Source organism: Ascidiella aspersa, chromosome 3 (assembly GCF_963924565.1).
Source record: "Ascidiella aspersa chromosome 3, kaAscAspe10.2, whole genome shotgun sequence".
NCBI classification, from domain to species: Eukaryota; Metazoa; Chordata; class Ascidiacea; order Phlebobranchia; family Ascidiidae; genus Ascidiella; species Ascidiella aspersa.
The window spans coordinates 10,214,456-10,242,065 of NC_139449.1; the positions used below are offsets into that span (position 1 = coordinate 10,214,456).

General features: G+C 34.9%; 1 protein-coding gene across 1 annotated transcript; it reads left to right on the forward strand.

Moving 5' to 3' along the window:
• The first annotated feature begins 3,959 nt into the window (after positions 1-3,959).
• LOC146159137 (SRSF protein kinase 3-like) lies at positions 3,960-27,136 on the forward strand. Its single transcript, XM_083385504.1, has 18 exons — positions 3,960-4,041; positions 4,485-4,581; positions 6,689-6,819; positions 9,064-9,172; positions 9,897-9,984; positions 10,326-10,413; positions 11,073-11,179; positions 13,416-13,581; positions 14,479-14,510; positions 15,534-15,659; positions 16,649-16,997; positions 17,803-17,920; positions 18,498-18,596; positions 20,663-20,801; positions 21,077-21,184; positions 22,057-22,126; positions 23,813-23,905; positions 25,847-27,136. The coding sequence occupies exons 1-18, from the start codon at positions 4,026-4,028 to the stop codon at positions 26,032-26,034; spliced, it is 2,124 nt and encodes a 707-aa protein (XP_083241630.1). The 5' UTR covers positions 3,960-4,025; the 3' UTR covers positions 26,035-27,136.
• The last annotated feature ends 474 nt before the right edge of the window (positions 27,137-27,610 follow it).

Sequence of the window (27,610 nt, forward strand, 5' to 3'; positions counted from 1 at the left end):
CTCTATGACGCCCTTTGATTTTAATGAATTTACGTAAGGATACCACGCTGTTACGGTAATGTGATCCGTGACAGGAGATAATACTTTCCTCCTTTTATAGTAATTATTGTTTGATAAATTATTATTGCATTTCCATATAGACAACGATACAACTATAATAATTTTTGCGGTTAAAGAACTTCGTAAACTTTAAAAGCAAAAAAGGAGGCTAAAAACGCTCATTTAAGCTAAAAACGATCATGCGTGAAATTTCATTAAAGTTTTGACGTAAGAAAAATAGTTATTGTTCATAGTTTCACATGTTTTTCAACCAACGAACGTTCGCCCCTTTCATTCTTAGGTTAGCTGTTTAAATTTTAATAGGAAAAATTAACGAGACTGAGCGAGGCCCTTGCCTGTCGCCACACTTTTTAAAAGTAAAATAAAAAGGCGGGTTCGCTAGAAGTTGTATATGCAGTGATTACTAACCAATTTATTTTAAGGCTTTAAAGCGTGATACCTTAATTAGTTTAAAATTATTTGTTATATGTTTAATTTGATTGTTTACTATCATTTAGTTTATTTTTACACTGAGCGCTGGTCTAGAATCTTAACCACAGCGCACCTTATTTGGGATAGGGTGCAGTTTAGCGTTTGGGTTGGTCAATTATTAATATTAAATGACAAATATAATATACCTTGACCCATCCACACCCAAACGCTTACCCGCATGCAAATATTGTGTGTTGATTTAATAATTCTATATACGCTGTGGGGCTCTGGTAGGATTTTAGACCAGCGCCATTGCAACGTTTTAAATTTAAACCAAAATATTGTGCGTTGTGGCAGTAACCCAATTGTTGTGCATTGTGGTAGAATCTAGGGCGCTCTTTCACTATTGTACGTGAAAAGTTATGCACAAACAAAAAATAATAATACCGCATACCACAACGCATATTGTTTGGGTGAGGGTGGGTCAAGTTTATTATTAATAATAAACATAATATTACTTGATCCACCCTCACCCAAACACTAACCCGCACCCTAACCCAAACAATATGTGTTGTGGTATGCGGCATTTTAAGAAGAAAAAAAATTTTATTAATTTTTACGTACAATAGTGAAAGAGCGCCGAATCTAGACCAGTGCTGATATTCGAAGCCTTCAAAATGTTTTCTTAAGCTTCGATTAAGTTCTATATAGTTGCATTGACATTCATACTACGTCCCAGGTTGGAAAGTAAGGCCTACTCTTAGCCACAGTTATATCCGTGAATTTTATTTAAAATCAACATAAAAATTGGTGAGCTGCGAAAAAAGCACAAACCTTACGACGTTGTAACAGTTTTCAGTATAGTACTCCATTTTCTGCCATGCAAATTTTACAAATAACGTAATTACAGCCGCGCAATTTCAAGCTGCAAAATCGTCTTCCCAGCGCAAACTCCAAAGTTTCCAATCTGGACTATGTTTAACTACAAATCCCTACCAGTATACTTTAAAACAAATTTTTATTTAGTAAACTGAAAAATATATTTTTCTTCTTTTTGTGTAAATATGGAATCTAACCGATTGCATTCCAGTCCCTTCCTGCCAAAGATTTTTTGTGTAGAACCCTCGTCCAAAAGTATGCCAATGGTGTCATTTGGTGTCAAGCATTTCTGGCCTAGTAAATTTACAATGAAAAATAGGACATTCTACTCCCATTTCGAAAGTATGGTGGATTTAAACCAAATCATTCAGATGCTCAGTGTTTAAAAGGCAGTTGTTACAATGTTAATCATTTGTGCTTTATTTTTTTTGTTGGCAATATGGATATATTATTATCAAATAGTTGTTTTTTGTCACTAAAGGATATATTATGATTAATCCATTCCCCAAAATAAAATGCAAAGATTAAATTAGAAATAAACTAGGATTCAATTTTCTATCTTATTTTTACAACCTGTTGTTGTTCTACAATACTTCTTGAATTTTTCTTTAAAAAACTTAGCTACTTTTTTTGTTAATTGTTTATGACTACGTAATGTCAAGCTATTTAGGGCAGTGGTTCTCAACCTTTTTTATCTTACGGACCGGTAAAATTTCAAAACAAATTTTGCGGACCTGTGGACCTTTAAAAATCAAAATCAACTATGACAAAAGTATGCAACTTAAAAGCAAAGAATGGAAACTTAAATTCATTGATCAATTTTCTGCTGTCTCTTTTATGTCAAACGTGTGTATACGTGGTTCTATTAAATTTTTCACATACAACTGGTCCTAAAATTTACGACTTAAACGATCAATAGCCTAATTTTAAACAGTTTGGCAACACTTGCATTGTGTCGTACGATAAAGACCAAACTACACCATTAACTCTTTGTTACGTCACAATGTTGCAAATTACGAAGCTGGCAAAGTTCTAAATTTGATAGACAAGCCTTATGCACCTTGCATTCTGTGGTTGAGATTTAAGATTGTAATATATTTGGCAGACCGGCAGGAAAGTTGATGCGGAACGGCACGGGTCCGCGGACCGGCGGTTGACAACCACTGATTTAGGGGGATTATGCGCAGCTCAACTTTTGTAACAACATTTGAAGAAAGGTTTGGCTGCAGTCAGAACTGTGCAACAGGCTATGTTTTAAATCTCATCTGATTTGTTCCACTCTGTATTCTCTTGCAGGTTGCAGGTGTACACTGTTCCACATGAGTTTTTTTTTTAAGTTTAATTTAGCCCTAATCTTAGAAAGGATTGCTTTATAAATGCGGTTGTAACAGATAATATCATCACAATCTCAACAAATTGTTTATCAGCAAAAAGTGCTACATTTGAATTTATGTTAACAAGTTAAGAAATTATACTTGTAAAACCTGACACAATCTGGTATGATGTGTGCCAGTTAGCTGAGGCATGAAGCAATGGAAAGCAATATAGTTTGTAAAAACCAAACATAAATTTTGGTATAGTAACACTCCTTTTTTCACTTGTGATCAATTGATGATGGTTTTTCAGTGTATCTTGGTTTTACCCTGAAGAGCAGCCTGAATTTTATCTATTTATATTACATAAATAAAGGGGATATTCAGCAATTCACACTTTGAGGTGTTATATCATCCACACACAAGCAAAAATGCAATGAAATTCTTTACATTCTGAAACAAAGATTGGCAGCTGACTTTCCTTTCTTATTGAACCTCATATGCCTGCACAAAACAAATTCTGTTTTTTAATTAAGTTTTGTTAAGAAGTGAGAAGTGAATAGGTTACTTCAATCTATACAGTACGCACCATGCCTGTTTTTCTTGGATTTTTAATCCTCGTTTCAACCAATATGAGTCTTTAGGAAAATTTTTCTGAAATGTTAAAAATAAATGTTCTATGAAGCAAGCGTGTACTTCTATTGGTTGGGTTTGCATTAATGTAGTCTACGAGTATATCATAGCTTTATGCGAGACTGTTTCCCAAAACCAACCTTGAGGTTTTCTAAATTCAGAAGAAATAACGAATAGGTTAAGCTTCTTTTACTGATTTTTTAGACAAACATTAAAAGCATTTATTGTTTTTAGTAAGAGGCATAATAAATATTCTTTCTTGATCAACCATTTTGGTGAGACCATACTCAAGAAAGTAATGTGTGATAGTGATAGATTTGAAAGTGCAGTAGTTAAAGTGTTAATGGTTTAAAACTTTTGAATACACTCATACTTTCTGAAGTATCTTTGTTTATGTTCATTTATATTTTCTGTATGGGTTTTAAGGATAACCTATTCGCTAAGACAAATAATTTCATATACTTTTTGTAGTGCACAGTAGACACTACAAGGTAGACTTTTGTTGTCAATTCAGTGGCAGACTTATCGTCTACAGCACATTGGTGAAATACGCTTCAATTTGCTAATAATCGTGTTTTTGTTTCAAAAAGCTTTTTGTAACTAAGTTGTCATTTGGCACATAATTTTTGTAAAAAAAGTAACATATTGTGCTTGTTTTATTGTAGATTTGAAAGCAATGTTAGGCAATTTCTTGTGTGAAATGAACTGTTTTTTCTTGGGCATATTATAATGAGTTCCAGAAAAGGTAAGTTCCTTGTTTAACTTTTTTATTAGGAAGTCTCAAATGTAAACTAAACTAATAGTTTTATTGTCCTGCAACCCCGAACAAGCTAGATATAAATGAAATTTTAATTCAGAATCTACAGAAATGTGGTGGCTAAGTTCGAAGTTAATAAACCAAGTCCAATATTAAATTTCCATAAAGGTTAAATTTTGTTTATCTGTAAATGCTTCTCTTTACGCTTGTATGTTAAGGCTATGTAAAGTGTTTATAACAGAGACATCTTAAATTACCAGTAGACAGTCTGGTCGTAAAATTAAAACAATCATACGATGATGGTAAAGCAGTTGTTGGTAATTTGAGATGACTACTTTCTTTTCAATCTTCATAGCATCAAGTTTTTTGCCTAGACTAGTTTGGTTCCCATACTGTGATACAAAGTTGATACATTTGTTTGTGTTTGCAAGTGATGGCAATTCAGGCAAGAAAAAAACGTACCAAGCCGAAAAAGGCAGACAAAGTTAAGAAGCGTGAAGCCGTACTACAAGGCAACATGCAAAATAGGTAAGTTTCAAACCTAGGTTTGTGTAGCAGCTCGCAGGTCTTTTTTGCAGTATATATAACTTATATAGACCCCAAACAGTTTGATTCAACCAAACATAAAACAAAAACTTGAAAATAATTCTAAACTTACTGTTCCTTGAAGTTTGATTTTATGATAAACCAGGGTTGGACTTAAGCACTCGCCCACTCGCCAATGCGAGTACAAATTGCTCTTGGCGGGGGCTGATTGACACCCACTCGCCCCACTGGCGAGTGGCTTCGCGAAAAATGTAATTAGTTGGTGCAGGACAACTTGTGTTAAGCGCCACTACTAAAATTATTTTCTTAAACACTAAGGTGCAAAAACATTCAACACTTCACAGATAATAAGGTTAATCGAAGTCACGTTCAAAGCTCGTAATAAAAACTCTTTGTCCCGTTTAAAAAAATCGTTTACCGGCGAACAATCAATAACGTAATTGCTGCAGTGGTAAACAGTTATGTGGTTTATTGTTTAACTTCAACTTCTTTGACGCCTTTGGGAAAGGACGTGCAGTTTTGGGTAACAATAAGTTCAAAGCAAATGTCTTATAATAATATTTGTAAGCAATGTTTTTTTAAATGTTTTGAGCATTAGTAATTAGTCTAAGACGTAAGTATGTTGAATAACTGTCTGTGAATATTTTATACCGTATTTAAGATATATACGAATCGAAACCATTGCGGACGCCCTTGAAGCACAGAAAAAACAGAATACGAAAAAAGAGGGCGCAAGGTTCTGACAGTGTTATTTTTTCACTAAAGAATACTTCGTCTGAAAAACATTGTTTTAAGCGTAAACTGCTTTATATGTCATTCATTTGTTCATCCATAGATAAAAATAAACGACCAAACTTTTATAAAAACAAACGTTTACGATAGGTTGGAAAGTACCCGCTCTGCCGCGGTCACAGCCGCGCATTTCATGTAAAGTCAACGTAAAATTCAGTCAGCCGCCAAAAATCGCTCAAACGCGCAAAACTTTGTCGCGTTAACAGTTTTCAGTCTAGTACTGCATTTTCAGCCGTGCAAATTTTACAGATAACTTTATTACAGCCGCGCAATTTAAAGCTGCAAAATTGTCTCTCCAGCGCAAAAACTAAAGTTTACAATCTGGTGTTTACGTATAGAAAAATACAGGTTAACGATAACCCAAGAAATGACAGCGCTAGGACGGAAATTTGCAGACAGCGTGCCAAAAATTTGGCGAGTGTTATTTCGTCCTGGCGAGTGCTGATTGATAGCCACTCGCCAAACTGGCGAGTGTAATTTTTTGCTTAGGAACAACCCTGTAAACAATAAATTTTTGTGTGTTGTCACTACTTGAACCTTTCAACATTAACTATAAAGCTTCTGAGATTTGCTCATTAGATTAAATTTGTTTTGTGCTTTAAAAACTAAAAACAGTGATTGCTAATTTTACCTGTTACAGTTTTGTTTTGCTTTATTGAAATAATCGAAGACACCCTACATTTGTAAAAACAATGGCTTAATCTGGTTTTGCGCTGCATGTTTGCTCACGAGTTCGCCCGAAAAAAGCTTATCTATGTAACATTGTTGGAGTAAAAATAAGCAGACATGTGCTATTCCAGGTCCCAGTTTGTACTTTAGCATGTCCCTTATGTAGGCTATAATGTGTTTAAGTCACAAAAAATTTTGCGCAACATTTTGTATTCTGATTTACTTGTTAACAGCCTTGTTTATCACTTTGACATGGCTAAGTTTATACATTCCTTGAGCAAACACATCATTTAACTTTAGGGGTGTGAGAAAAAAACGAAGAATTAGGGGTGTGAGAAAAAACCGAAGAAAAAAAATCTGACGAGCTTAATTAAATATTTATAACTAATATAACATAATTTTAAACGTCATAATGACGTAATTTTGGTATACATGACATAATTTTGGTATAGGTATGCTTTTTTTGTTGGGATTCCCGGTAATTTTTATTTTTGAATTCTGTTTCCCGGGAGTGAAAAAATCTGTGAAAAATATGAACCCTAGACCTCAGTCAAAGAACGACTCCAAAAATTTTTTTTTTGATTTTTTGACACACAATGTTTTAAGTTTTGTTGCATTTTGTTTAAAGCCATGCCACAGGTCCAGCGTTGAATGAACATGGAACTACTTCAGACGAAGAGGAACACATTGAAGAGGATGAGGAGGAAATACGAGGGTCCGATGATGATGAACAGGAAGACCCAGCTGACTACTGTAAAGGTTGGTCAATAAAAGTGCCCCCTAAAAAATTGCTTAGTTATAACACAGCGGTTCTGCCTGTTAGACCCTTTGAAATTATTTCAATATTTTGCGGCCCTATAAAAATTCAAGGGTCAGTCGATCTGTTTCTTGCAGTACACTAGTGCAGTCACGATTCTTTTTACTAATGCGGACCATTGAAACTTCTGTACGGATCCCAGTTTGGAAACTGCTGATATACAATGTTTGGTTTAGTTGTCATAAATATTTTAGGGCTTAGTTGAAAGAATTACTGATTGAATTAAAGACTTGGATATGCTTTAATAATCATATTAAATGTTATGTATTTACTTCACATAGTTTCGTATTGTTCTTTGTGTTTTTCCCATGTTTATACACTTACTCCCATGCATTGTTGAATATCTTGATTTCCACGTAGGGGTGGAAAGGGTTCGGGAATTTTGGAAGGTTTACGGAGATTTTGAAGGACCCTGAAATATTGGGAATTTTCAAATTTGGCATTTATTTACCTTGCTGACTGATTTTTGTTCGGAGCGGTGCGCTTCTCAAGCTTTTATTAATAAATTTTAGAACTTTTATCGTCGGCATTATGTGTTCTGTTGGAGGGCCAGATTCTGTTGTTAATACACATACAAAGCTTGGCATTTATTATATTTAAAACATTTGTTTAATATTTCATCAATCAGAAAAAAATATTAAAAACCTATCTTGAGCATTTCTAGACAAGCAGGAGGAAATGCTAACCGGCAGCAACTAGTACAGGGGTCGGCAACCTTTTGGGGGTTGCGGACCTAAACCAAACTAGAAAGGTCTCTGCGGGCCGCACAATAGGTTAACTAAGAATTGTGTTATTAAAATGTTAGAACAACTGTAAATCAGGCGGATGTTTTTTTGCACTTAAAGATGTGTTTAATAACATTTAAGGAGGCAGCAAAAAGGTTGGCGCAAAGCTCGAAAAAAAAACGTTTGTTTGGTGTAAAATTCGAGTCCACAAGTGGTCATCCATACTACTAATGAAAAAGTTTTTTTTTTTTTTGGTTTACCAGTATTTCTTTTAAATTTTTTTCAAGTTTTTATTACACTGCCGAAAATAATAAAATGTTGAAAAAAGCTCAAAAAATTTTTAATACGTTTTCCGTTTGTCCATGACGCACTTATCAGCTTTCTACGCCGCAAGGGTAAAGTAGCACTAATCTTTCGAAAAGACATTACAAACCGTAACCAACCCGATGTATGAAGATCATTCACGCATAGTGAGAAAATTTTTCGCACTTACGTAGTTAAAATAGTCAAAAAGTATGTGAAATGGACTTGTGTCTATTTTGTTAAATAGGCAGCATATCGGATGAATTACTTTTGAGGAGGGCCATAGGTTGCCGACCCCTGAACTAGTACAACGACTTTTGAACTCACAAAACAACAAATGTTAAAGATTTAGCTACCGTAAGCTGGGGATATTTTGGCCTAGACCGGTCAGTGTTGTTTTTGTTTGTAAAAAAACAGATTGGTGATGCTTCACGTTTGCAGTTAATAAACTAAAAACCATGTGTTTGTATGTTCTTAAGTATTTTAGTTATACATAATATCTAAACATTATAAGGCCATTATTTTCCTGTCATAATATCAACCTAAGATTGTTTTAAAAGTTTCTGAAAATTTCCTGAAATTCCCCCAAATTCCGTTAATTCCCAAAATTTCTTTGGAAAGTTTCGGCTATGAAAATTCCCGGGAATTTTGCAACCCTATTTCCACGCCCTGGTTTTTCTGTTAGTTTCCATTGGCGTATCACAATTAATTCTGTTTAGCATCAAAATTCTATTGTGATAATAAAATGCTTCCATATATTACTATCTTTAAACTGAAATAAACTATTCCAAAAACGTCGCAATAAAAAAAGTTTTGAAAGCAACTGCCTTATACTATTAAGAAATTTTTTATTAGACATAAGGATCTTAATCTAATACAAGAGATATGTGGATGTTTTCCTCTAAAAAATACAGTTGCGTTAAGTTGTGTTGTTTATATATTTTGCTTCTCTTTTTAAATTGCTGTTTTTTTTCCTCACTAGTATTATGTTGAAAAAGAAGTACTCTATTTTTATTATCTATTGAGACTCTTTTTTGACTACCTGTTAGTGATTTTAAATTATATTTTATCCATAGTTTTTTCATTGTTATGTATCAAATGTCACCAGACAATATTGTGTAATCCTCAGTAATTTCTGATTTGTTGTTTGTCGCGAAGGTGGCTACCATCCTGTTAAGATCGGCGACCTCTTCCACAATCGCTACCATGTTGTCAGAAAACTTGGCTGGGGTCATTTCTCAACAGTTTGGCTCTGCTGGGACATGAAGTATGTTCATTTTTTTGTCTGCACTATTTGTCACTAGCAGTGTTGAAAAAATATAAAAGATAAATTAGGGTTGTTTTTTTTATGTTACAAAAAAGTAACCATTGCTTTGCCAGACTTTACACGTATTAAAAAGCATCTTGAATATATGTCATAATGTATTTTTGGGCTGCTATATGATGTAGGCTACCTAGATGTATGCCATCATTTAAAGTGATCCAATGTCTCTAACATAGTGGACAAATTGCATATTTGTCAAAGAATGATTGTTTCTAGAGATGGAAAGATATATTGGGGCCAATATTTTACTTGTAAAATGTTATATAGCTGTCCAGAAAAAAATGTTTTACTTGTGAACATGTTTGCATTTATTAAATTTTGTTTGCTTTATTTAGCATCATGAAAAGTTAATATGCAAAATAAGATTTAGACAATTAAATGAGTAGATAAAGTGATCAATTTATTTAAATAGTTATCTATCCCAGGTATCTATAGATAAAATTGTTTATACGAATCGCTCCCATAAAGTGATATTGGTTGATCTCTATTTGTCTCCTTATCTTCCTGCTTGTCGTTGAATGTGTTTTCCTTAAAAATATTACCAATTAGACAATGTAGCAAACTTTTTTTGATCAGTCAAGTAATGTCCAGTAGTATACGAAAATATAGCTAAAATGCAAATAATAACTAGCTAAAAATGCAAAAAATGGTTTAAATTCTTTTTCAGAATAAAAAGGTTTGTGGCTATGAAAGTTGTCAAAAGTGCACCCCACTACACAGAAACTGCGTTGGATGAAATTAAACTTCTAAAAGCTGTAAGTGTAAATTCTATACAGAGTTAAAATTAGTATAGATATACCTCTATACAGAGTTAAAATTAGTATAGATATAAGTCCTGTGTAAATAAAAGTTAGTCTTTGAAAGAAGTTGTTTTCAATATATTTATGTCTATGTTTCTTGATGTTGTTTTGATTGTTTATGTTAAGGCTGAAATAAAATGCTTTAAATTAACAGTGTTACTAATTCCAAACAGGCGAATTAGAAATAAAAATCGCTTTGGTTGAAAGTTCTGTTTAAAGAGGCAATTTACCATACAACTGCCCTTCGTTATATATTTTTCTTATATATTATACTAAATTTGTTTTATTATTTTTAGGTACGAGAGTCCGACCCATCTGATAGCAGCCGTGACAAATGCGTTCAACTCCTGGATGATTTTAAAATTCATGGAATGAACGGAACACGTTAGTACAGCTATGATGTGTATTGCTTCAATCAAATGTCATAAAGCTGCATTACGGGCAAACTAATTACTTTGTTGACTAATAAATATTTATACACCTTTACAGTCATGTGCTTTACATATTGGATTACACAAAGTAGGTGTACAAAGTTGAATAAACATAGACCAAGTTTCTGTGTTAAAAATTGTTTTTCGATTGGCCAATAATAAATACAGAGTCACAAATCCTTGCTGGGCTGCTTTAGTTTTATTGCTTTATATGCAAAATAATTTAAAACTTTCTTGGTCATCTGAATTATACTAATAATTACGATTTATGATAATAAAGGGTATACTTACATTACAACCTGTAAGTTTCACACACTGATTGGTTTGTCTTAGTTTTATTAAAACATGGACATTTGTACAGCATTTTTAACAACTTTATTGTTGTTATTTACAAAATGATAGAAACATATTTGCTTTAATATATAAAAGCATGTTTATTAAAGACCATTTTTATGTAGGGAGTAAAAATGTGCAGTTGTGCAATACATTTTGCATTTCAAAATAAAGAGAAAGAAAAAAGTTTGTGACATATTTCTGAAAACAAAAAAAGGATGTGAAAATCTCTGTCTTAAAAATAGTCATTACATTTGTTTAATTCCATTTACTTCACAGATGTGTGTATGGTGTTCGAAGTACTGGGCCACCACCTTCTCAAGTGGATCATCAAGTCGAACTACCAAGGAATGCCCATACCTTGTGTGAAGAGCATTACCAGACAGGTAAGTGATTTCTGTGATGTGATGACATCATTTCGTTTGGTGTCACTGCCATTTGGCTTGATTACATTGTGAGTCACTTCAGTAGGAGAAAATAGATTTGCGATTGCTACATAAAAACAGCTTTTTTGTTCTCCTGGGATAATTTGATAATGTCATTTATTTAAAGTTTTCTAAGCAGTGGCTATCATAACAGTTAAATCCAGCATTTTAAATTATTTTTGTTTAAATTTCTCAAGTGTTGTTACATAACATTTTGCACAAGCAAATCTGGCATAGGCGTTTTTTTAATTAAAAATAAATGAGTGGTAAATGGATATTTTATTAAAAATTAGAAATAGGCATAACAGCAACCAATGATGACCAAGAAAATATTGACTTGTCATCATACTTTATCACTAGGGCGATTATTTTTTCCAAAAAAATGAGAAATTTTGACCTGAAAAATTGAAATTTTGACCTTGAAATTTAATTTTTTGACAAAATTTTTACCTATTAAAGATACATTGATCTAATCATTAAATTGTTGTATAAAGTACTAAATTAGTGTCTTGGCTAGTCATCAACCACATAATTTTGATGTTTGTCGAACACAAATCAGTGATTTTTTCAGGTTTATGCAAAACTCCAAAAAAAAATTGCTTAATTAATGTTTTTTTTGAAAAAAACTTCTAAAAGACAAACAGCGATAAAAATGCCAAAGAAAAACGAGACGCCGGTTATTTTAGGAAAATGATGTGTAAACAGTTGAAATACCAGATAAAAAGAATTGCAGAAAATTAACAATTAGGACGTAGTATATTATCCAAATAAGAAATGGGATGATTGCAAATCACCAGCGAAAAAAAGGAAATACTGTTCAAAACTATTGGCTAAATCAGGAATACACAACTATATAAAGCATAGAAGTTCGAGCTGAACCAATTACGATAAACTAAACCTGGGTGGTTAACTCTGACGGCTTGCGTATACTTGCTGTAGTGAAGATTTAATACAGTTAAAAGGTCGTTGGACGTAATTTAAAGCTAAATTGTTATGATAAAATGTTAACTGAATATGCCTGATGAGTTAAAACATTTAGCTATTATTACAGGAATACCTTTACTACAGTAGACTTTTGACCATTGTTTACACAGATATTACATTTACAATGTACACCCCAGGCTATATTGCATTTATTACCTCAGACCAATGTATTACTTCAGAAGTAGACTAAGTGCTGGGCCCTGTGATTTATTTGAACCAAAATAAGAGTTTAAAACTCAAAAAATCAAGAGCAGTGGTTCTCAACCTTTTTTAGCGACACACAGTAAAAGAAAATCAAATTCGCTACACATATTTTACAAAACCTTGTAATTAAAACTAAAAATCACCCAAATTACAATAATTTTATGTTAGTCAACGGAAAGTGTACATTCAAGTCTGGTATACTTGAAAATGTTCTGCAGCACTTTTATAAGTCTCTCCAAGACAGTATAAGAATCACTGAGTTAATTTACTACAAAAACAAGATTCAGATTTGATTGGCTTTGTCAATTAATTACTCTCTATGTATATATATTGTTTTTATAACTGCAAACCCTGTTGTAATATTTCAAAATATCCCGACTGTTTTAGTTGCAGTAATGTTGCTTGTAAAACTAACATTTTGTGTTCTGAATGAGGGTAGTGATCTTTTTTGAAAGAAGAAAAACACAGATAAGATGAAAAGCTTTATTGCAACAATTTACAGGTCACAGTTGGTGTTACAAACATTGCAACAAAAAATCTAGTCATTCTGTCATAAATGTTTTGAACTAATAGTAATACCTGATTTTTTTATGTTTTGCTGACTGATACCCTATATTGCTGCCACTTTGAATATGACAATATATTAAATAATTGAACATATATTTAAGTAGATTTAAACATACAACTCTTATTTTGATTATAACTTTTGTATGAGGTATAACATAGTAACCCAAACACTAAATTAACCAACAATGAAACTAAAAACCCAAGACAAATTTGCAGTTTCAAAAAACAGAAAAGTTGTTTGTTTTTAGAGAAAAGTTATATAGTATTTTTATAGTAAAATGTGATTTAAATTTATTGATACTGGCATTCCAATAACTGAAAAATATCTGCCTATAGTATCAGTTAAAGATAAGTAGTGCTTTATCGAATTTTAATGATGCAATCTTCCATAAAAACATGTATGAAGGTGGGATGCTGTAGTTAATTAAATCTGCTCCTTCAGGTTTTACAAGGCTTGGACTACCTCCACACAAAGTGCAAGATAATCCACACCGACGTAAAACCCGAAAACATCCTCCTCTGCGTGGATGAGCCATACGTCAGGCGTATCGCCGCCGACGCACAGCAGTGGCAACAACATGGTGGTAAACCACCCTCAGGCTCATTAGGTATTACTTGTTTGTTTCGTTTATTTGCATATTACATAGGTTTTTTTTAAAGGTGAAAGTTTGTTTGGCAACCTTTTCCTTTATAAAAATTTTGGCTGGTTAAGTGTAATTTACCACTACCTGGTTAAATAAGTATATATTTATGGTTTGTTTTCAATGCTGCATGGTATTTTTAAAAGGTGGTGGAGTATTTCAAGGCGCACCTCTTAATATTATTTTCCACCCACTATCATTAAGTATTCGTTACGCAATATGACCCTACTGTTGCCACTATTTTAGGGATTTTTTAGTTTTTATTGGTGTTTCTGTGCTTCAATCTATAAACTATATGTTCCAAAGGTTAAATCACTTGTGTTTTTTGAAGTTTGCAAATATAAATATTATAGTCTTCAAATATAGGCCATCAAATGTTTAATGCCACCCTTTGGCCGATTAGGTATTCACTCTGTTTTTTATAATATCTCAGATTATTTAATTTTTGCCGGCTGGTCTGCTGCAAAATAATTGTGATTGTTCTTTTTAAATTTGGTTTTGACATATTGTGTGAAAACTGCATATGTACTGCTAAAACACATTGGTTAGTTTAACCTATTTTGTCAACCTTTGGTTGTTTAGGATTTTCGTTCAGAATTTGGAAGTATTTATTTTAATACTATGTTATCTTTTACAAATGTGAAGCAATATTTCCAACAGTTGATGCATTATTTTGATAACGTTTTTATAAATTCGTATCTTTTTATCTTTTGTTGTTTTGTGTAAAGAACAGTGGTGGTAACTATAACTTTAAACATTTTAAATCCCAGTTTTCTTCTACAGTGTTTATTTAGTTTTACAAGAGCTTTGATTTTCTGTAAAAGCAGTGTTTTCCATGTGCTAACATATATTTTATATTTATAGTGAGCACTGCACCACAAAGTCGCCAAGCTCAGGTAAATAGTTGTTTTTCTTTGATTGTTTTCCACTCTGGGCTACTCCAAACATTAAAAAATAGAAATATATTGTAAGAGTGGCAACTTTTTAAAGATTGTAAAACAATTTAAACGTTTGTGAAAAATGGATTTTTAAGAGTATTATGGGCATTTTTTTGTTCCGTCATACCAGGCCTTTCTCATCGCCTATTTTCATCATTTCAAAGAACAAGTGTACGGTAGTTATCAAATTAACCAGAAGTGTAAAACATAATCCTGGTTGAAATTTTAGTTAAATTTTGCTTTGCCAAAAGCACTTTGCAGCTGTATTTTAAGCGTTTCGAATTTCCTTCCATTTCTTAACTTTCAAGGCCATATCTGTGGTATGCACAGCCCTACTTAAGTGCAAGCCAACACAATTTTGTAGGTCAATCAATCCATAAAAGCAGTTTTCCTGGCTGTACCAACATGCGTGCTGGCTGTAATTACCTTAGTTTTGTATTTGTTAGTGCAATTCTTGAATTCAGGGGTCCATTTTACAAAGGCTGGTTTATCAAACATTAAAAAGCAATGCGACAGTAGCCAAATGTACCATGGTTTTACATTTTAGGTGTTGGTTGATTGTTTCAATCGTAGCAACTGCTGGCCAAGTAGTTTTATGCAGTGAAATATATTACCTATTAACACTGACTTTCAAGGATATTTGGCTTTCTGTGGCGCAATGTGTAATAAAATTTGGCGTGCTATGCGCCAGAGAATAATATAAAAATGTATTGAAAAGTTTAATATTACCAGATTTCTAAAAAAAGGATCTGTAACTTGGCAAATAATTTTTATTAATTTTTTATGCTTTACGTACATCTATTACCTATCTTCTTAGAGCAATAAAACGTTTTTGCATTGCACTTTGAGAAAATGTGAAAAAATGGACATGTAGGCTGCCCCCAAATTAAAAGCATGCACAGTTCATTTGCAAAAAAATTATATCTGTTTTCCATGATATATATATATATAGAAATATAATATTTGTACCTTACTTTGTAGGGTCAAAAAATATCGAAAAACAAAAAGAAGAAAATGAAAAAGAAGGCCAAAAAGCAGCAACAGCTCTTGCAGATGCAAATCAATCAAATCGAAGAAACGGAAAGAGAGGGGAAACCCCTAATGGATGTAGGAATTCGTTTGTTAGATTTAGCTTTAAACATTAAAACTATGAAGCAAGACTAAAAAAACACGTTTTTATTTCTTCTAAAGCAGATAACTTTTTATATTCGAAAAACTCAATTTGTAAATGCTATAAAACCTTTACTGCGTTTGTCAAATTGTTAATCTGAAATCACCAGTAATATGAAGAAGAGATACTGAGATTTTTAAAGCATGTGTCTCATTATTACTAGGCTAAAGCTTTATGTGACAAGGTCGTTCAACAGGTCATTTCATTTCCATTTTGTTTGTCAATAATTAAGACGTGTTGACAAAGGCAACATGTCATTAATTAAATATTCCTGGGGCGAATCTCCTAGGCTCATTAAACGGAACGTTCAACGCGACTTGCCAGTGTAGTGTACAATTATTCGGTATATCTCTCGCTATTTTTTACTACTCGAACGATTTCGGTAATTGTACGAACTAGGTATCAACTCTACCAGTTGTTCTCACTCTTGGGATATGCAAACTCGCATAAGTATGTAATTAAGGAATAGGCGCATCATATTTTTAATTTCAGGTATTGATAAATTTTAATATCTAAACACTTTTTCATTACTTGGGTTTTAATAATATGTTTCGTATGAAAGCTAAGTACAGTAAATTAGCGTGTGTTGTATGAGTAATTGTTTCCATATTATGTTATTTATTATTGTGTGACTTTTCCTTTTTTCAATTTTTTATTGGTTAAAAAAGAAATGGAAATACAAGGTAAATCAAGTTACAACGAAATGACGAATAGTGGATAGCAATGCGCTAAACGAATTTGTATTTCCAAGAGAGTAGGTAGTTTGTAAAAGATGAAAGAGTCCTCGATTAAAAACAATGGCGTACGTTTATTTCAAATTTAAATGAAGCAATCACGGTCCCCTCTATACAAAAGTTCGGGATTTTTGAACCTTAGCGCATAAACCAATGCGCCTTTCATCACTTAACACCTTCTCAAATCGCAGATTGCCGAACAAGACGCAAGCGAGACGGAAGAAGCGTCAAAGCCCGACGCAGTCGACGGCACGAGCGGCCTCGGCGAACAATTCACCGCCGGCGGGGATTCGAAGCCCGAAAGCCCGCCGCGACCCGACCCTGAGGCGCCTTCAAGCGAGCAAGCGAATCCGCCGGGGATTGAGGACGGCGCGCCCGCCGATTACGGTGAGGGTGACGCACAGCCCGCTGGGGAAACGAGCGCCGGCGATTCGGTCAAGGAGCTGCCAGACAAGGACGAGCGTGACGTAGGTGATGACGTCAGTCGCGCGAGTGACGCGCCAGCTTTGGAGAAGACGGATGCCGCCGAAACGAACCACGGTAGGAATTGTTGTAAAGCGGTGATATCGGTATTTTAATTTCGAATTGTGGAGGGTAAAGGGTTATGGCAGTGGTCGGCAAACTGTGGGCCGCGAGTTACTTTTGATCAGCTTAGTGTTATCATGTAGTTGTGGGCCGCGCCATGGCCGTACACTCATTGCACTTTATTTTAAAATTTGGTGTGGCATATAATTTTTAAATTGGCTCAACTTGGAAAGGCTCACGTGCCAAATGTGGCCCTGAGAGGCTATCGAAGTATATTTTTGCCCATTTTAACTATATGTAAACGAAAATTTGGTTCATATTTAACCTTAAAATTAAATATCGTGAATCCGCCACTGTTTCGTAGTGGTTTTACGTAATGGGCCTTTAATAGATCTAAAAATACTAATTTGGGCCGCGACAAAAAAAGTTCACTGGTATATGTTCTTGTAGTTTTGTATTGCCCCCCAAAAAATCCGTGCTCGCTCCTCTCGCTCCATCTGCCTGTATGTCGTATCTGCGTATATGTCGTGTTCGATAACATGTTACGAAACATAAGTAGATTGCTACCAACCATCGCCCTTCGTCATTTTAATGCCGGCCCGACACCCATTACCTTTGAACACAATTTATTCTAACGAAATTACACGACAAACGCATTGTTTTAAAACTAATATTCCAAATTGCAAAATCGGTTTGCGAGACCTGCTGTATACTTTTTGTTGATAATAAGTAGACACTGGTTCAAAAAAACTCTCTGGGATTTTGAAAGTTCGCGCTTATGGTGTTAAGCATCAAACCCTTTTATTTTTTCAAATGGCAGACGTTGAAGTTGAAGTCGAGGAAGTAACGGAAATCCTGGAAGTCCTGGAGATTAACGAAAATGCAGAAACAGAAGAAGCGCACACAGAAGTGAAGTGCAACGGCGTGCAGGAAAATGGGTAAGTTCATGATTTTTTATTTATACTGTGTATTTTTATGACTGCTACGTCGCCACTTATCACCATATAAGCATTTTTATTTGGCACACTGTTTTATTAAAATCAACTGACGATTTATACGAGTGAATATTTTTTAACGTATATTAATTACGTGATTTATTACCTTATTTATTACAGTTTTCATCAACTGTTTTTGTGTTTTATTTAAACTTTGCAGATTTTTTTCTTTTAAAACTCTGTCTTGACTTTTGTGGTATCTTAAATACTAAGAATATATATCCCTAATTTTCATGGGTTATGGTTCAAATTCCACAAACTCTTAACTTATAGTGTCACACCTTTTGCGTTAGAAATTAGCGAAGTGTCGTGTTCTTTCCTAAGGAGGCTAGCTGTAATAATCTGCCAAAATGATACTTTTTCGACAAAAAATATTTTTCAAGACCAAATTTGCTGTTTTAGATGAACTTGGATCACAAACCTATTGGCTAATACACTGATTAATTCTATATCAACATAAAACCGATACCTATATCTTATACCATCAGACTTTCTCGTTATAACTAAGATATTTTTCCAGGGATGTCCACGAAGAAGCGGTAAGCGATCTGCGATCAGGTCGAAAGGAGGATTTGCCAGAGGATGGCGACCGAAAAAAGCGGGGAATGTCTTCAGACAGGTGCGTGAAAACTAATGGATCCGATCCGATACTGAAGTCTTTATCAGTGTACAGGAATTTATTAATAAGACAAAGGCTTACACAAGTGGATTTATATCCTAATTCTAATGAATACAAAACAATGTTATTGAAACTGAAACAGCACCAGTTTAACTGTAACATCAGCGCCAAACACTGGAGTAACTCACAATATGAGCTCCTACCTCGACAAGGTAGTAACACAAATAGCCGACGGACAACAATAATGTAAAGGCACCATGTGCTTAGTGAACTTTGGCCGTTGACCGCAAGAGAATAGATTGCTTACATCAGTGGTTCTCAAACTGGGGTCCGCGAGACAATTTTCTGGGACCGAGAAGCACCTAACGAAAAATCAACACGACGCTCCGGAAGAAGAAAATTTTTGGGCACTAAAATTTTCAGGCAACTTACTTTTCCAAACCAAGCTAATTAGTTGTTCATTCACGTTATTGTACGTTTTAAGTTGAATTGTCCATTGTGACGTCTTGGTGTTGCGTTTTACAGCTAATGAGAATTACGTTTTTACAGCTTGCTGCGGTAATACTGTGGGCTGTACGCCTATACGGTCACGGGTTTAAAACTGTTCGTGATTGCTTAACTAAAATGAAGATCAAAATGCGATTTAGCAAACTCACGCTTGGTTAAAAAGTCACCGTACTATGTAAAATGAGGAAGATTTTCGCGCGGGTATTTTATGCAACTGAACTAGGAAAACTGTTAATGCGATTTTTACCTAAGCTACAAATAGGGCATTTCACGCAGTCACCCTTATAGGATAACTGTGAAAAACGGCACAGTAGCGACCTTGCGTACAAATGGTGAAACAAACTTCATCAAACTACCGTCGGAGCAAACGCTTTTTGATCGCCGCGAACAAACACTTTCCGCGCCGTATATTTGCTTTCGAAAAGTTACCGGGGTGCGTTTTACGGTCGACCAAAAACTCGATTAAGTCCAATCGAAAGCGCGCACAGTCTCTCGATGTCCTCTTGACGTCGACTCTTCGTTCGTTGAGGAGCGGCTTGCAAAGCAGGCGATATGATTACGTCATTGGTGTTGGATTGCATTTTGATAATTTAGTCAGTTTGGTATAACCAGTTGTTTTTGAAGTGTGGGTTAGTTGACCGCTCAGGAACTTTTAAGGGACCGCGACCACTAATTTTTAATTCTCTGCTGTAGTTACGTAAGAATGGTTTATATATGTTGAGAGACAGTTTGAGAAATTTAAAACACAAGCCTCAGGTTTTATTATGCTCTCTGACCGTTTAGGCTTTACCCATTTTTTACAGCTGAATTGGGTTTTTCTTACAAAGAAGGCATACTTTTGCTGCGGGATTACAGATACTTCGTATTTTACTCCAATGCCATGCTTTAGGCAAAAGTACCGCTGATCCGACTCACACCAAAGGACCACACGATCCGACTCACACCAAAGGACCACACGATTCGACGCCAAACGAGCAAAATTAATCAAATTGAAATGTGCAAAACTGCAAATGCAATGATTTCCGCGTAATAGGAAAACTTTTTGTACAAGAATTACCTTTATGTCCTTTTGGTGTATGTGTCGTCCATATTGAAATACAAGAAACGAAGAGTCATCAAACCGACAGCCCTCGTGGCGCCCCCAACCCTTCCCAAAAAAAATTCACAACTTAACAATGCCCCTAATACGTAGAGAAAAAATAAGTAACTGCCTTAATATGACCACTTTTCTCACAGCATTCGTTCATCTGAGTCCCACATGCATGCCTAATTGCCTATTCTCAACATAAATAAGTTATTTTCCAAAATTACCAAAAAGTTCTGCAAAACAGTTAAGAATCACACTCGAGGCACACTGAGGTGCCGCACAGTTTGACAATCACTGTCCTTAATGACTGCGAATCTCGCCTCTCCCAGGTGCCTTGACCGTGTTTAACAAACCCAACCAAACAGCAGTGTATTTTGTTAATTTAACCATGATCTATCAAAACAGAAAGCCGGGTGTTTTGTCTTTTGCTGGCCATATCGCATTTGACCCTGATTTTTGCTTCACTTTGCAGTAGCCAGACGTCGACCAGCAAGGGCAGCGATTGGAAGACGTCGAGTTCGGCCAACGACCTCCTGGTCAACTTGCTGGACGGGAGCAACAGCGATAAGATCAAAGTGAAGATCGCCGATCTGGGAAATGCCTGCTGGGTTGTGAGTGCTCTTTGATCGATTCTCATTTGTTGTTTTAACCTGTTCGGCATTTTAGCATTTTTTTTATAATTATATTCTATACTATCAATTTAAATTATATTCGACTATCAATTAATGGTCATTGATCAAACACCACTAGAATGACATATTAACTTGCATGAAATAAGCAATAAAAGCGTAAACAATTGTAAGAATCACGGTTACTAATTTTTGTGTTTATAGCGCTTAAATATGGCATGTCACTCACTCCGGTGTCAATTACGTACCTTTTACAGACGAAACACTTCACAGAGGACATCCAGACGCGGCAGTACAGGAGCGTTGAAGTCCTGCTGGGAGCAGGTTACGGACCCCCGGCCGATATCTGGAGCACCGCTTGTATGGTAAGATCTATATACAAGGATGTCCAATGGTATTGAACCGTAGCCGATGCCCGATGATCGATCAAAAGTGATGGCATCGGTACTCGTCCGATTCTAGGGTATCGTTGCCGATCCTAAACCAACTTATATTATATTTTAGCAATGATTTCTAACTTAGCAAATTATTTTTGACCCCTTTTGGCCCCAAAAGGTACATTTAACCCAAACTATGGGTTAACAACTGGTGTTAACTAAACTTCTTAAATAACTTGAAGAAAAGGTTAAATAATTTGAAAAAAACACGTTTATGCTTAAAATTGAACCGTTCAAAAGTATTATTTTCCTGGTTATTAGGCTAAAATTTGCTTTGGCCGAAAGAAGTTAGTTACCTCCAGTTGTTAACCTAGTTTATTTATAAATCACCTTTAGGTAGAAATCGTTGCGTTGAATCCAAAATCATAGATAAAATTCTTATTATAATCAGTTTGATATATGTTGAACAAAGTGCCAATAAGCGTTACCATTTAAGAGACTAGCGTCAACGCAATGGTGTTCAGGTGGCACTATATACACATACAAATTGTATTAAAATGTTGACAAGATTTCGTACAACCGTGCTTTATTATCAGGTCGAAGCAGAAAATCTATTGGTTCGTTTGCTCAGGTCAAAGTATGAAGTTAGATAAATACGGCCATTTGCGAAGATTTCGTTGAACACTGGTCATCGTTCATTTTTTTACAATTCATTTTTTGACATTTTTTTGACACCGATACTACCCTAGAATCGGACTGATCCGATATTATCGACCATCCCTAATCCTATAAGACTCCCAAGGTTTAGAGCAGTGCATATTTATCCTGCAAGTTGAAAACCATACCGTTCTTTGTTGTAGGCATTCGAACTTGCAACAGGAGACTACTTGTTCGAGCCACACTCCGGCGAAGACTATTCCCGTGACGAAGGTACATTTAAATAGAGTATAAATGTTATGTTTACCTTACTTCCACTTTGTTTTTGTTTTTTTGCGATATTATTTTGCCTTACTCGCACTTTACACCGAAAATATTAAAAAAGTGCTTCTTTCGTAAAAAAAAAACAATTTGTAAGTGATCGAGTAAATTAAAAGGCCTGTATCGATATGCTAATGCACGCCCGCAAATCTATCGTGGCATAAAAATGTGAGAATGTTAATTGTGTCAATTAATTTGCCAAGGAAATTCGGCAAAACTAATATGTAGCTGATTAAAAATTGCAAACCGCTCTAAAAAAACTTGTAATATCACTTAAAAAACTGTATAACTTATTTAAAAAAATCTATTTTAAAAAAAATACTTGCATTAAATACCGTATTAGGAATACTTTTTACAATCTGTAATTTAAGTTGTTTTAAAAAAAATATATTTTAAACCGTTCACCAAACTGCTGTGTTTTTGCTCACTTGTCCCCGGCCGGGAAAAATTACATTAAAACTAGCTAGTTATGTTCGTTAAAAATTTACATAACTTGCACATGATAAGTTTTAAACTCACAGAAATACCAATGTGCTTTTTAAAACCGTTTTTTATCGCGTCCGTTAGACCACATAGCCCAGGTGATTGAACTCCTGGGCAAAATGCCACTTCACTACTCACTGACGGGCCAGTACTCGTGCCTCTATTTCACACAGCAAGGTATCAACGCGTTTGCCTGCTCGCGTGTGCTTAAGAAATCAGTGCAGGGTTTTGCACACTTTTGGCACCACGGACTTCATTTCTGACTATGCTTGTGTTTATATGGATTTCAAATTTGTTAGAAATTATTTTTAAAGTCAATTTAGAACCAAATCGCCAATCCAATATATGATTGAAGACAACAAATTGATAAGAAAAAAAGTATTAACCACCATAAAAAAATCAACATGGTGGAATAAATAATGGAATGGCAAACATTTCTTATTAAAATATGAACACTTTTTTCTCAAAGTTAAGTTACTTCTTTGAATTGCGAACCTTTCTTGCGGTCATCTAAATTATTTCTTTTATTCAAGATTGATTGTTTGGTTTCATTCAATAAAAACAAATAAAAATTGTATTTTCATAATTGTACAACAATAAGGAATACGATTGACTTTCTGTGTTCAACAGGCGTTTTAGTTTAGTTATGGTGCGGTTGAAGTACTTCCTTCATTTTTTTTCCTGGGGGTTGTTTTCGTCCTAAGCTTGTTCGAGTTCATAAGCGATTATTTGTTTGATAAAAATCGATTTAGAATAGGAAAAAAATCTTTTTGCCTATGACTTTATATCCAAGAAGTTATTTATTTAGAAACTTGAACGAATTGTAGTATAAGTTAACCGACCAACTATTACGGCATACTCCTATAGTATTCTACCGCGTGCCTCTAAAAATACTTTTACGGAAACCAGTTTGCCAAATCATGATATAAGTCCAGAAGGCACACGCTATATTATGACAATCCATTTTCCCAATTGTCACACCTGTATAAATGCCAAGTATCCCTGAAAAACAGTCCGCGTTGCCTCCAGTTTGCGAAACACTGAAACTGAAAGCCAAATGGACGAGCGCGTGCGTGTGTTTTGCCTTGCCCGACTTTTGGTTTTTGACTTTTTGCGCTCGTTTGTGAACCTTGCCTGTTGTTTGCATGCACGCAGATCACATTGCCTTGATCATTGAGCTGCTGGGCCACGTACCGCGCAAGTTTGCCGCCAGCGGACAATACTCCAAGGAGTTTTTCAACAAAAGAGGTACGCGCTTGTTTTCCGATTACAGGTTTATTGAAAACGCACGACTATAGTATAAACCGCCGGTTTCGAACGCGATGAAATACGGAATTTGAATTGCGACTTCTTTGTATTTTCATATACTAGGTTGTCACGAAATTTTTGAGTTTAAAAGTCTCTGAAAAACACTATGTTTTCTCAATTCAAGTCTTCGAATTAATTTTATGTCCAACTTGGGTTCTGTGTTTGGAAAATGCGTTAATGGCATTTTCGAAACGGAACTGTGTATAATTATAATCTTACTCTTGTGTCCAATTTTGTCATGGGTGGCCCTACTGCGCGGTTCTTTTTTGTAGTTAGGTTTTTATGCCCTGGTAAAATAAACAAATCTTTATTTTGTCAATCGCGCAACTTTTTCAACAAAACTATGGTGTGATTACCCTGTGTTATTTGATTAAATTTCACGCATTAAAAGGCACTTTTTTCAACTCCAAAACTCTTTACAGGTTTATTGAAACGCACGGCTGTAGTATATACCAGTGGTTTTCTACTGGGGTGCCATGTCTAATGCTCCAGGGTGCCGAGAGATATTTGAGAATCTTTAAAAATCTGATTTTTGTTTAACTCTTACAACTATTCTTGTAACGATTAGAATGGAATAAATCCCATTATTACTTCCTAAGTTGTGTAAAGTTGATGTGTTTTGTTCCAGTTCCGTTTATTGTGACATTTATTGTGTCTACCGAATTACCTACCGAAATATCTTTTAGAGGTGCCACAATCTATCCGTTATTTTAATAGCCACAAAAGGGAAAACACTGGTATATACTGTCGGTTTCGACCGCGCAGAATTCCGATTCTTTCGGTTTTATTAAAGCGCACGTTTACCTGCTCGAATAAACGGCAAAACATCCAAACACCTGATATTTAAACATGTTTATTTTTAAACCGTGCTGGCATTTCGCCCTTTTCAAGTGTTTCATTTTGGTGTTTAATCGAGTGACAGTACAAGTCTCTGAAAAACCCTGTTTTCCTGAAAGTCTTCGAAATAATTTTATGTTCAGCTTAGATTCTGTGTTTAGAAAACGCGTTAGTAAAACAATTTTTAAAGTAGTTGTTATTGTGTTGACCATACCGTTTATACTGTTTTTGATTTTTTTTAATTACCTATAGAGAAACGTCGAGCCAACCAATTTTATGTCGTTTAAAACCTATGAATTTTATTTGAAAAATTTTGGAATATCTTTATCTTTTTTGTACTTAGTTTTTTTTGCATTGGTAAAATAAACAAATCTTTATTTTGTCTAGTCGTGCGACTTTTTCAAACGTAGACGTTAAACTATGATCTGATTACCCCGAGTTATTAAATTTTATGCATTAAAAGGCATATTTTTCAACAAAACGTTTTTTAAAATCCCGATTAATTTTATATAATTTGCTGAATGCTTGTTTGTTCTTGCATTAGCATCGAGCTTTTTGTGGTGTGTTTAAAAAAAATGTGATGGCTTTTGCACTCGATTTTTAAAATGGCATAGAGTTGTTTATGTTATCCGTTTTCGACAATGGATCCGTTTCGATTTTGCCGCATTTCGATACAAAACTGGAAGTTAAAATTTGTTTTTTAAACAACACTAAAATAAAAAAAAAACATATTTGGGCCAAAGGTAAGCATGAAATAAATTTATTTGTACTGAACCGAAAAATAACAGGAAAAATAAAGTTGGTAGATGAACGTGTGAAATTTAATGTCACCTAAACTTAAAATGAAAAGTAATAAGTAAAAAAACAGACATTTCTTTGGGTTTTTTTTTCAAGGCAATTGTTTTTTGTTTTTTTTGTAATACGAAAATAACAAACAGACAAAAACCTTGACTGCAGGCCAGTTTCGTCGGAATTTATTTCAATTTTTTTTTGTTTTTGTTATTGTAATAAGAAAATACTAAACAGACAAAATCTTAACCGCAGGCGAGCTTCGTCACATCCACAAGCTGAAGATGTGGCCTTTGCGCGAAGTGCTGGTCGAAAAGTACGAATGGCCGCCCGAGGACGCCGACAGCTTTGCTTCCTTTCTTCTGCCCATGCTCGAAGTGATACCCGACCGTCGCGCCAAGGCCTCCGACTGCCTACGTCATCCCTGGCTGCTTGATACGTGACGTCACGGCCGATGACGTGGCGCGACAGTCGATCGGGCTGCCTTGTGGAAAAGTGTACAACCCCGTGGGAATTCGAACCGGATCTATTTTTCGGCCCTAGTCTTTTTTGCTTGTAGACAATTCGCGCATGAGAAATACTCGCGTTTTTGGCCGTTTTTCGGTAAACAACGCGGATTTTGTCCGAAAATTCGTTTCTGTTGCTGCTGTGATAAACCGTGTTCTTAAAGTGGCCCGATCACCAGTTATGAACTATATTTTAAAAACCCCGTGAATTTTGCCTTCGTTTGTATCAGTCTAGCAAAAAAAGACCGTTGTAACTGCGATATCTTTTAAAATTCTATTTCGACACTATTTTTTTCCAAAAAAATATTCGTCTGCCAGATTTCTTCTCAATCGTAAGTTTTCTATGCTCAAAATAACACAAAAGGCAAAATTGTTAAGTAATGAAAACCCGATGTTAACGTGTACTTATTAGATATAAATTTAATTTGCCGTGAAGAAAACCGAGTTGCATTTATTTGTAAACTACAGATTTTTTCTCCAAAAATATTTTACAATTAAATTGGCTGCGTAGGCTCGATTCATGTAGACTTAATTCTCACATTATTCATGACTTATTTGGACAGACACCGACCTAATGTAGAAAAATCCGGTATCGATTATCGGTTTCCGATACGGTATTATCGGTCATCCATATTGGGGTAACACAAAAAATGTCCCCAGCTCTAGTCGCACCATCATTCACATTTACCTGCGCCCACAAATTGGAGGGGACAATCATTTTTCAACTCTTATCGATTTTTTTCTTCTGCCGCCTTGTCCAGTTAGTTTGCTTTATCCGAAAATAAAACAGCTATATCTTAAGCTTCGGTGCTAAACCCGCCTCTCTTTGTAGCGCAGCATTGCGACCTGTGATGTGTGTGCTTCCTTACTGTTTTTTGCGACTTGAGAAATAAGATGTACTCCAATACCAGTTGAACTTAAGCGTGCGCAACTGTAAAGTCCGATAGTTGGACTTTTTTTTTTGAAATCGCTACCCGATATTTTGATATCAACAGTAAAGCTGCCCTACCCGAAACCAATTACTCCATTACTAAGGTGAAAAAAAAGTATTACTTCATTACTAATAACAACTAAAAGTTGAGTTAACATCATTTTCTGTCGGTTTTTTTTTTAAAAGATATTTTATTGCCGAGTTTAAAACTCTGCTTTACGCGGCAAAATTTATTTTTTGGCAAAATGAATTTATTATTTATCGAATCGGTACGAAACTCTATCTAGTATCGGACTATCAGCAGTGATTATCGGCTTCAATACTCTCGAACAACCATGTTAAAAATTTTCAAAGTTTGATTTGATTTCTCGATTTTATGAAATGCACAACGCTTGCATTATTTAAACAACATAAAAATCAGGCCAACTCTGCTATAATAGGAAAGCGAAAAAAAAGTTCTTCGCTACAACCGGCCGTTGCTGATGCTTTCGACTTTTGTTGCTGAACGCTTTGCATCTCGTACGACCAGCGACCAAATTTATCTAAAGGTGGAGTTTCATATTTGCTCGACTTTAATCTAAC

Excerpts from the sequence above, each read along its gene's own strand:
- LOC146159137 (XM_083385504.1), top strand. Across the intron at positions 11,180-13,415 it reads TGAAGAGCATTACCAGACAG|GTTTTACAAGGCTTGGACTA; the intron begins GTAAGTGATTTC and ends CTGCTCCTTCAG. Across the intron at positions 23,906-25,846 it reads GGAGTTTTTCAACAAAAGAG|GCGAGCTTCGTCACATCCAC; the intron begins GTACGCGCTTGT and ends TCTTAACCGCAG.